A 10,772-nucleotide genomic window follows, 5' to 3' on the forward strand; every position below is an offset into this window, starting at 1 on the left:
ATTATAACAAATATGCTGAAGACTTCCGACCAAAACACAAATTCACAAGACAACAATATCGGCCCTATAAAATATTGTTTTGGGGAAATGACTCAATAGCTCTTCTGGGTGCAACCACTATAGCTCTGTAAAGGTAAACGTCTGGATTTTTTAAACTGAGAATATTAAAGTAGTTCCACGCTTAGTCAAAAATTCAGATGTTCTGGATTGACCTGTTGCTCATAACTAACTAATTTGCTAGTCCTACTGTGCATACAATACAGGCGAACTAAATTTTATTAAATGCCAGTGAGATCTAGACAGAACTTCTTTTTTCTCTTTCTTACAAGGGAAGAGGGAAGAAAACATTTCTCTCTGTGATTGTGCTTGGAATATGCTACAGAAATGTCAGAGTAAGTACAGAATGTGCATGTGAATGTGCATTTGTTGCCATATGAATATAGGGGAAATTCTACTTTAAAAAATACACCAAAAAAAAAACACCCTAAAATGTTCCAAATTTTAAAGTGATTATTTGCTTTATAAATTATTTCTTCTGCATAAGTGTTTAGTAACAGCTCACTGATTATCAGACAAGACAAAGGAAATTTAAAGCAAAACTATCAGGAGCCATAATCCACTAATTGATCAAAAGGAAAAAACTGAAATTATTATGCAAATCAAGAAAAAATAAGGATTAGAAGTAAAAATGTGATTCATGCCAAATGAATACAGTGAGGCATTTCTATCAAAGCTGACTCTAATTTTTCTTTCACTGGACTGTGTTTGGTTTTGTTTCCACAACAGGATAAAGAAGAAAACCACTAGAGTTTCTTTGACCATCAGTTCCCTGGTTAACGAAACCTCCAACATCAGATCAAGTTACTCTACCTTAGTTCAACCATTGTGTATTGACCCCCAAAGGGTATGTTCAGTCTTTTTTTTTTTTAAAGATTTTATTTATTTATTTATTTGAGAGAGAGAGAGAGCACATGAGAGGGGGGAGGGTCAGAGGCAGAAGCAGACTCCCTGCCGAGCAGGGAGCCCGATGCGGGACTCGATCCTGGGACTCCAGGATCATGACCTGAGCCAAAGGCAGTCGCTTAACCAACTGAGCCACCCAGGCGTCCTGGGTATGTTCAGTCTTAAAAGCCTTCTTAGGGACTCCAGTGTGGAGACACAGGCCCAGAGAAAAAGGAATCAATGCAACTTTCTTGAAAGTATACATGAGGAGAGCCTACAATTGCATAACCTCAAATAGAACAAGAAAAGAAATCCATGGGTCTCAGAAATAACTCCATGGTAGTTCTGTGGGTTGGCCATTTGTCTGTGTGCCAAACCATAGCCACAGTTGGTTTCTAGGAGTTCAGGCCCATAACAGAGTATTCCAACTATCCATGGAATGAATTCCCTTTTAATTAAAAAGCGGGGGGGGGGGGGGAGATGCTTTTACAAAAACCTAACAAACAAGAGCAACTGTATAGAGAAGGGGAAAAAAAATCTAGTCAGTAAAATTTACAAGTTATTTATGCCTTTTATCTACAGTCTCTAAATAAGTGTCAAAATTCACCTCTCAAGTGTAATTGCTTGGTACTGTATTTCACCATCTCAGCTGATGGAAAGCTGGAGGACAGAGGGAAAAAAAGGGTGGCATTGGAGCAGATACCCAAAATGAGATTTAAATTAGAAGCATTATCCTTTTTAAAGAGGACACTTGGGGTGTGGTTGGTAGCACTAAAACTGATTCTGTTGGTTCATGGGCACCATGCTTCTAGGTTTCAGGGGCTTGGCAGTATGGATGAGAGTGTCTCTTCTAGTTTTGGGGGTTTTTTTTAAGATTTTATTTGAGTGAGTGAGAGAGAGCACGTGCGCAAGAGAGAGCATGAGTCAGGGGGAGAAGCAGACTTCTCGGACATGGGACTCAATCCCAGGACCCCGGGATTAGGACCCGGGGATCATGACCCAAGCCAAAGGCAGACGCTCAACCGACTGAGCCACCCAGGCGCCCCTGTCTCTTCTATTTCTTAAACCAGATGCAGAGTCCCTGCAGCAGCCTGTCCGGACCCACCTGTGTTGTAACCCCTGTGTTCACCAAGGTAACCTATCCATACTGCATGGTAGAGTTAGGATTTTATAGATAAACTGTAGATGTCATCATAGGGGTGAGAAGGAAAAGGGGAAACTAAAAAGAACCTCAGAAATTATTATTTTATGTATGAGAAAAGTGAGTTCCAGAAGGGGTGAAATTACTGTTCAATGTCACAGAGCAACTCAGGGTTTCCTATATTCTTTAGACTTTTGCTCTACACCAATCTCCAGCTCTCAAGGGCAATGCTCAGACTGTCCTGTCCAAGTAGACTATGCTCTACCTGACCTCAAGGTTCATCTGATTCTCCTAACTAGTCATAAGATGCCCTTCTGACTAAGCCAATAAGCAAAACAATATCTATTTCCTGCTTGGGTAACAGAGAGTGATCAGGATTAAGAAGGCTCCCGTATCATCCACTGGAGAGAGCAGGAATCAATCAACTAGGTCAAACCAAACTAAGGTTGAAATCTCTGGGCTCACTGTCTCCCAGTTTCCAAACCTGAGAGAACTGGAACCACTGCTTCTTGCTGGCCCAAAGTATGAGAAGCAGGACAAAGATTTAACCTGTACCAAGTACAGGATGGGAGTCAGGAAAAAATGTCATTAAGAATAAGGAGCCCTGCTATAGATTCCAAAAGCTTGCTTGCAGCCCAGGCTGTCAGCTACATGGGTCTATTATTTCTACAAGTTTCCTGCTGCATTCCTTCCTGAAGATATGTAGCCCTGGGCATCAGGCCGCAAGGGCTGGACTGGTGGTCACTGTGTCTCACCTGATAGAAGGACCTCAGATACTCCTTCTCAGCCAAGTTATAACTTGAAATGTAATTCTAGATTCTAGAGGACTCTAGCTGAAAACAGGAGAGAAGGGAGATCAGGGTTTAAGGGGGATATTTACTACAAATGCCACCCATTCATCAATGCATTGTGAGACCAAACCACCTATTTTTATGCTTTTGATATAACATTATAACTCTTCACTCTTTAAATGTTCAATTTATCAGAAATGAGCCTCAAAACCTAAAAAAAGGCTGAGCATTTTGCTAGCCCTATTTCACAGATAAAGTACCTGAGTTCCACAGAGGTTAAGAGTTTCCAAGTTCCTACGATCAGCTTCAACCAGTTAGTGGCAGAGTTGAGATTCTGGTCCAAGTCCTCTAAGTCATGATTCAGAATCCTTAAAAAATACAATGCTGCCCACACTATCTGACTGATAATAAAGATTAAATCTATGACTCTCCATGTACTCAACAAAATCATATAACAAAGGTAAGAGTTTTCAACTACTCTGTTTCCTATTTTGAACATGGCTCTTGGCGAAGTGAGCAACAACTTTGTGAAATTAAGATAAACATAACTAACACATGACTGTAAAGCACACTATAAAGCACAGAAGAATCCCAGCAACTCCTTGTTTTGATTAAAGTACAGTCAGTTGTCAATAATTATGGCGAAAAGCATACTTACTACCAATGGCATCCCAAATCATTGCATACGGTGAAAGTTTCTTCCATTCTGTGAATTCTGTATTTGTTCTTCAGCATCTTCAAGACATTTCGACAACCAGCGGCCAGTTTGTCGCATTTGAATGCCGAGTCCAGGCAACAACCACAGTTCAAATTCACTGGTACAGAGAGAAAGAGCAGATAGCAGACTCTGAGGACTTCCAGATTCTGAGGAGAAGTATTGTGATAAGCTTTTCGATTTGCTTTGTATTTCAATTAACCTTGAAATCTAATTCATGTTTCAAAGTTTAATAGCTGACTTGTTACAGGCTCAGAAATTTTTGTTAAACAATTATGATTTCAAATTCAAATGATTCCTCGAAACAAAAAAGAAAAGATAGCTGTTTTTCTCTGATGAAACAATAGGTTTAATAGCTGTGAAAAGACTGGTTTGTTTTCATAAATTATCTTGCTAATGAGTTCTTGGCATACAAACAAGAAAAAAAATGTGAGAATAAACATATTTTTTAAAGAATAAAACAAATTAATAATGATGTACAGCTTTCTAAATACTTTATTATTTGTTTCCTACCAAATAATAAACTCAGGGAAGGGTAACAAGTATGATGATATACTTCATGCTAAACACGGAGTTTATAAGCAACCTTTCATTTAATCCTCACATCAACATTTTGAAGTGTGCATTGTTATTTCCATTTTATAAGAAAACTGAAATCAGAAATACTAAATGCCTTGCCCAAGGTTACAACGTTAATAAATGCTGCAGCCAGAGTCCAAGCCCAAAATAGTTCTTGCCCCAAGCAAAGAAAATATATTTAAATATTGACGCAGCACAATGAACACTTGCACATCACATCCAGGAAGAAAAACCTCTATTACACAATGTGGCATTAGCATAAAGAAAGAATTTTAAATCACCCACATCCGCACCACCCAAACTATTATCCTTTTATGTGTTTTTCTACAGTAATACTATAGTATGTTTATAATGAAATATTCAACTTTATTTTCATTAGAGAGACTAAAACAAAAAGATTTTCTTGGGAGAAAGAGAGCACCACACGACCAGGGGTTCAGTAATGGTTCCCATTCAGAGAACAGATACTTTCTTCATGTTAGAGATGAAGAACTAAAGCCCAGAGAAGAATTTTCACAAAATCACAGAGCAATTCAGGGCTAAAGAGAACAAAAATACAGTTCTTCTGGCCCCCTGCCAAGTGTTCGTTCCATCATGTATCTTTTCTGGGATTCTACAGAGTTTATAGTCTGTGACTCTACATTACAGTCAACCTTGTATGTGCTTTATTTATTTAAGTTATTTATCATATACACATGGCCCCTTCTCCCAATTAAATTAACCGTCATCTTTTAAATTCTCTATTCCCTTGTTTTATCTTCCAGAAGCTTCTTTATCATCCATTCCCGGTAAGCACAATTTTCAACATCTTTATTTTTAAGATTTTATTTATTTATTTGAGAGAGAAAGAGAGCTCAAGTGGGGGGAAGGGAGCAGAGAGAGAAGCAGACTCCCCGATGAGCAGGGAACCCAAAGCAGGGCTCGATCCCAGGACCCTGAGATCATGACTTGAGCCGAAGGCAGATGCTTAACTGACTAAGCCACCCAGGCACCCCCAATTTTTCAACATCTTGATAACAAATGATTAAATCAAGATTACCATCAGAAGACTGTCTCCCAAATCACTTTTGCCATCATGAGCGGTTTTGAGACTACCCTATAACAACTCGAACTGACAGAACAAAAGCAGCAAGATAACTGGGATTTGTCAGTGTGTTTATTCACCTATTCATTCACTCAACATAGTATAGACAATGGCCACGTTCCATTCTGGGCACTAAGGAGGTCCCTGCCCTCGCAGAGCATGCATCCATCCTCTGATCTATGACTCGTGAACTCTCCAGAGAGGCAGTGAGGAGGCGTGCTGACATCAAACATCCAAGTTGTTGACTGTCCAAGAAGTAGGTGTAGTGCCCATCACAATGTGGCTATCACTGCACTATCGAACTATCCTGGCAATGATAAATTTTAGGTCAGCTCAGAAAATCTGTCTATAGGAACCTGATGCTAAGCACTAAAGCTACAGAAATCTAGAAGTCAAGGAATAAAGTGTAATCCCTGCTTTCAAGGAACTCACATTATAGTAAAGAGATGTGTCAAAGAGACAGGTGATAGGGACTCTGCTGGGATTATTTTAGGTTGCATTTTTTATTTATCTTCAGGAGCCCACTCAAAGACAAAAAGTCTAATCTGATGGATTGTTTAAAAATCTCAGAAATACCCTTTATTCCTAGTACCGACTTTCCCTGACATCCTCCCACACTATTTGTTAATTTGGGATCTCCCAAAACTCTGGTCAAGTTGAATCTCTTGCCTTTCCAGAGGAAGTCTGCACCTTGATTATCACAGAAGTATTTCCTGAAGACTCTGGGGAATTCAAGTGCATTGCAGAAAATGAGGCTGGGACTGCAGTCTCCAAAGCAAGACTCTTTGTTTCCCCAGGTAATTCTTTTCAGGATCTCCCTGCTCCAGTTCAGCCAAGAGGAGGAGGAAGATTCTGTTTCTATCTGAGGTGGTAAATAATTATATTTTTCAGGAGGAAAAGAAGTGGAAAAGTCAGAGAGTTCTCCAAAGTTACCCATGAGTAAACTTTCTCCAAAACTGGCCACCTTTCCCTGGAGCAGTGACAGCCACACAAAGGACAAAAATCCAGATGACACCCCAATGAACGTTATTTCAACTATTCCCGAACCAGCCCGTCACAATGAACATGAGATCCAGGTTCCAAAGGAGGATTTCTGCAATGAAAATTCCTCTGAGCTGCAACCACAATGGTAAGGGCAGACAGACTTAACACTTGCTCATTCAACAAATGTTCTTGGTCCTGCACACAGAACAGTGAACATGACAAAGTTCCTGCCCTTAAGGAACTTACATTCTGAGGTGAGTCACTTAATTCTGTCACTTCTCCCTTGCCCTCCATCCTATCTTTCACCAGAGCTGAAACAGTAAATGAAGCGCTTAGATCCACATCTAAAGGTTAGAGACATTGAAAAAAAAAAAATCAACAATGCTGAAATGGCACAAGATTTTGAAGAAGTAGAATCTTTTCCACAAAAGAATTCAGGGTCTGATCCCAATGTAAATATAAAAAACATTGTGATACAGGTTTCTTCTTGTTGTCTTAGAATACAGACAGAATTTTCCTTGCATTTAGAAGGCAAGTGTATAAATGGAAAGATAACTCATTAGGTGAATTTGCCAACCAGGCTATACTCAAAACAAAATCTGCCATCATCCCCCAACCCCCAAACACAAACCTCAACTAAAATAGTCACGGGGGTTGGGGGGGGGGACTAAAAACTGACACTTAAAGTCATTTAAATTTTTTTACTTTATTAATATCTAACAGAGTCCACTAAATATTTTACAAACCTAAAGTTTTAGGTTAAATTTAGGTTAAACACCTTTAATAAAACTTAATAAATGAACATTCTTGACTATTTTCTAGTTTAAGTAGCCTCTGTTAATTACAAAATAAAAGATATTGAAATCTTTTTTTTTTAAGATTTTATTTATTTATTTGAGAGAGAGAATGAGATAGAGAGAGAGAGCACAAGGGGGGGAGCGGGAGAGGGAGAAGCAGACTCCCCGCTGAGCAGGGGAGCCCGACATGGGACTCGATCCCAGGACTCCAGGATCATGACCTGAGCCGAAGGCAGTCGCTTAACCAAATGACCCACCCAGGCGCCCGAAATCTCTTTTAAGAAGAGATTTCTTGAGTAGTATTTGGGTCTATCAAGTGAATAAATTTATCATATTAGAGATGGAAGGAATCAGAGGTCACCTACATGAAGTTACTCATTCTACAAATGACTGAGATTGTAGATGACTGACTGACATTGTTGAGGGCTGCTTCCTCATGCTTCTATGACCCTGGGATAGGTACTTCTCCAAGAGTTTCTTACAATGAAGACAGTGAAGAAAAGAGTTTGAACGTATATATTAACAGACCTGGAACAACATATGTCAAGTACATAATAGGAATTCGTAATAGTGGCTATTACTTCACTGCACTGTTTTTTCTTAGGATCAATGTATCTTCAATAACAGTCTATGACTGTAATTTCTCAGTTAGTCTTCTGGAACCCCTTAGCTTCTGGGATCTCTAGTTACCTGGATTATAGCTACCCGTATAAAGATTTCTCATGAGGTCAAAGAACGGGTGTGTGGGGGACAAAAGACTGCAATTTATTCAACAAACATTTATTAAGTACATCCTATGTGTTTATGTCAGTTTCTGTGGGAGACTTCCCTGGGGAGACAGCCAATACAGATATCTAAAACTTTTCTCCATGAGTACCTATGTTTAGCAGTGAGCCTTTAAGACTTAAAAAGGTACTGAATTTATAATACAGTATCTTTCACAGGAGATTACCATCTTTTTCATTTAAAAAATCATCTTTGAGAAAAATTATTCAATGAAAGTTCCACAAAAGTTAACAAGTTTTTACTGAATGTCAACTATAAGCCACAATGTCCCAAAGATAAAAAATAAACAGTCCCTCCCTCAGAAAACATTTAACTTGGTTGAGGAGATAAATGATACCATGTAAGAGTCCATCATATGATTTCCTCTGATTAGGTTAGTAAAACAGATACTATCTTCGTTTTTCAGTTAATTATTAAAGCTCAGAGAGATTAAGCAACTTGTCTAAGGTTACACAGCAAGTATATGGCAGAGTGGGCACTCACACTCAGGTCTCCAAAACAGATAATAAGGTTAGTGTGTCTACAAAGCTGTAGAACATTAGCCAAATTAATGTTATCATTTTTACTACTTGACTCCAAACCTAGTGGAATGTCCATTATTACTACTCTCTTGAAAAGAATATAAGACCGAATTAAGCACTCAAAAGGAGATTTCAAATTACAAGTGCTACAGTGGGACAGAACTTCAGTAATCATTGCGAATTATGCATAACCTGAAAATAAATGAAATGTTCTTCAGTCGTTAGTCCTTCCATCCTCAATGTGGCATTTGCCTTCTCAGTTGATACAGCAGAAATTAGCTTCATCACATACATCTGACATCAGATTTTAGACAAAGCTCACAGCACCATTTTACAACAGTATACATAGTTTACATTTTTAAAAAATACAACAAGAGCTATAAATGAAGAAAGGATGAATGAGTGACAGATAAATAGCCAAGTCACCCTTCCACTGACGATAGGACAAGAAAGAATTCCCCTAACGTGCAGCAGGAAATGGTTCAGTGACATAGTGGGAAGTTACCTTCATACTGTGAGGCACTAGAATGATTCACCAGAGGCCCTTACTGATAATTTAGAGAAATAATTGGAAAAGATGTCTTTGGGGACAGGTTGGAATATAGTTCACTCACCTGCCATCTTATGGATTCTTCCAGTTTTAGGAAAATTTTTTTCAAATAAGCAACTAAACCATTTGAATAGCTGTATGTGTGAGGAAACAAAAAACACCATTCAAAAAAGCAAACTAAACATTTAAAAGTAGAAAAATAGATTCATAATAGATTATTAAATATAGACTATTAACTTCTGACAATGGGGCCATGAAAGAAGACCTTCCTTTCCTTTCCAAAATCAGCCCTTAATCCCCTTACTGGGGCAAGAACCTTTGCCTTGATGTACCACGGAACTATTACACTGTAACCAATGTTACATCTTACAAAGGCATAGGAGAGAAAAGAGATAAAGCTTAAAGGATAAAAAATAAATGGAACTAAAATTCCTCCCCAACTATGGTATGTGTAGAATCTGCCCTAGGCAAAACTGGGGACTTCATTGTTTGTCCTGGGCATCTTCCCTACTTTCCTGGTAGGATAACAACTTCAACTTTTAGGTATTAAGAGACCTCAAATCTAGTATCTCCTTTTCCTTGCCCTAATCAAACCCTGTTCTCTGGAAGAACCAAGTATCAATCACATATACCACAAATTTAAAGTGCTTAGAATAGAGCCCTACTGGGGCTCTATATCTATATCTATATATCTATATATCTATATATATTGTATACTATATACAAGTATAGTAAATGCTATACTTGTTGGTTATTCTTGCTACTTTTATTGTCACTTGCATTTATATTTTAAGTCTCCCTAATTTGGATTAAAAGGCTTTGTCCCTATTAATGGAAACTGAAATATCAGTGAGCAGATGTAGAGAAATACTTTGGGAAATTCCTGAAATAAGACTTGGTAGGCAAACACCTACTCATCCAGTCTAGTATGCCTTTCCACCAAGTAATGGCTATGTGCCCAGGAAGCAATTATCAAACTTTCTCTGAACACCAAAGGAAGATACATGTACATGGTCAGCTGTGAAGAATTTTATATGGCTCATATGCGCTCTAACACTTATTGGATGGACCCTCATGTATATGGTAATTAAATCAATATTGGAGCACCCATGAAGGAGGGTAATAAATAGATATGCTTTAAACAGGAGAAACGTATCAATACTGAAACCACTAAATGGTGGTAATTCCACTCAATTGACCTGATCCTCAGGCCACCTACCCCTCTTTATTACTTCTGTTGTTGATTTGAAGGTTTCTTCCTCTGTAAATATTTAGTTCCCTGCACAAAAATGGAAACCTAAATACCAAGACAGTCTCCTTAGTGAAGAGAAAGGAAACTGTGTAACTGCTAAGAGTTAAGGGAGATGAAGGAAAGAGTTGACAGTATAAAGCCCTAAATGCACAGAATGCTTATTTGTCTGGTAATTTCTTAAGTGTTTCAAAACTCTTGAAGAATAAAAGAACAAGATCAAAGAGGCATATGCCATACATATTCAGAAAACTTGCTAAGAAATCAAATCATGTTTTTCCACCTCCCCACCTTCCCAGTGACACGTCACCATCACCCTGCTCTCCTGCCTTTGCTGAGACCACACCCTGTCTCCTGAAACAAACCGCTTGGACTCTGCTCCACCCCTACTTGTATTTGGCAAGAGGAGAAAAGGAAAAAAAAAAAAAAAGCTTCAGAGAACAACTATCCAATACAAATCAGTTTGGAACCATCAATCACTGGTCTTATTTCTGGAGAATTTTTACTGGATAGAACATCAGTCTCAAAATACAGTTTCCCTTTTAGTCCTTTCTTAAACAGGAAAGATTCCAAGCCCCCACCACGATAAAGAAATTGAGTTTTCTATATACTTTTTTCCATTTCCCAACTCTT

The 10,772-nt window shown here is 38.5% G+C and overlaps 2 protein-coding genes across 2 annotated transcripts in view; one reads left to right on the forward strand and one right to left on the reverse strand.

Annotated features, from left to right (window-relative positions):
* The window catches only part of LOC118017105 (palladin-like), a 28,792-nt gene extending 18,064 nt beyond the window's left edge, over window positions 1-10,728 (forward strand). Inside the window, exons 3-10 of the mRNA XM_035015044.1 lie at window positions 330-392; window positions 787-904; window positions 2,013-2,075; window positions 3,607-3,748; window positions 4,933-4,956; window positions 5,930-6,049; window positions 6,144-6,381; window positions 10,701-10,728. Of these exons, the coding sequence (XP_034870935.1) occupies window positions 385-392; window positions 787-904; window positions 2,013-2,075; window positions 3,607-3,748; window positions 4,933-4,956; window positions 5,930-6,049; window positions 6,144-6,381; window positions 10,701-10,728 (741 nt within the window). The 5' untranslated portion in view covers window positions 330-384. The remainder of the gene's footprint in view (window positions 1-329; window positions 393-786; window positions 905-2,012; window positions 2,076-3,606; window positions 3,749-4,932; window positions 4,957-5,929; window positions 6,050-6,143; window positions 6,382-10,700) is intronic.
* KLHL3 (kelch like family member 3) overlaps window positions 1-10,772 on the reverse strand; it is a 279,538-nt gene that overhangs the window by 248,885 nt on the left and 19,881 nt on the right. The window contains exon 2 of the mRNA XM_035014193.1: window positions 3,533-3,689. The gene's annotated coding sequence lies outside the window, so the exon portion shown is untranslated. The remainder of the gene's footprint in view (window positions 1-3,532; window positions 3,690-10,772) is intronic.

This window comes from Mirounga leonina, unplaced genomic scaffold (genome assembly GCF_011800145.1).
Source record: "Mirounga leonina isolate KUSES-001 unplaced genomic scaffold, KU_Mleo_1.0 Mir_168, whole genome shotgun sequence".
Classification (NCBI taxonomy): domain Eukaryota; kingdom Metazoa; phylum Chordata; class Mammalia; order Carnivora; family Phocidae; genus Mirounga; species Mirounga leonina.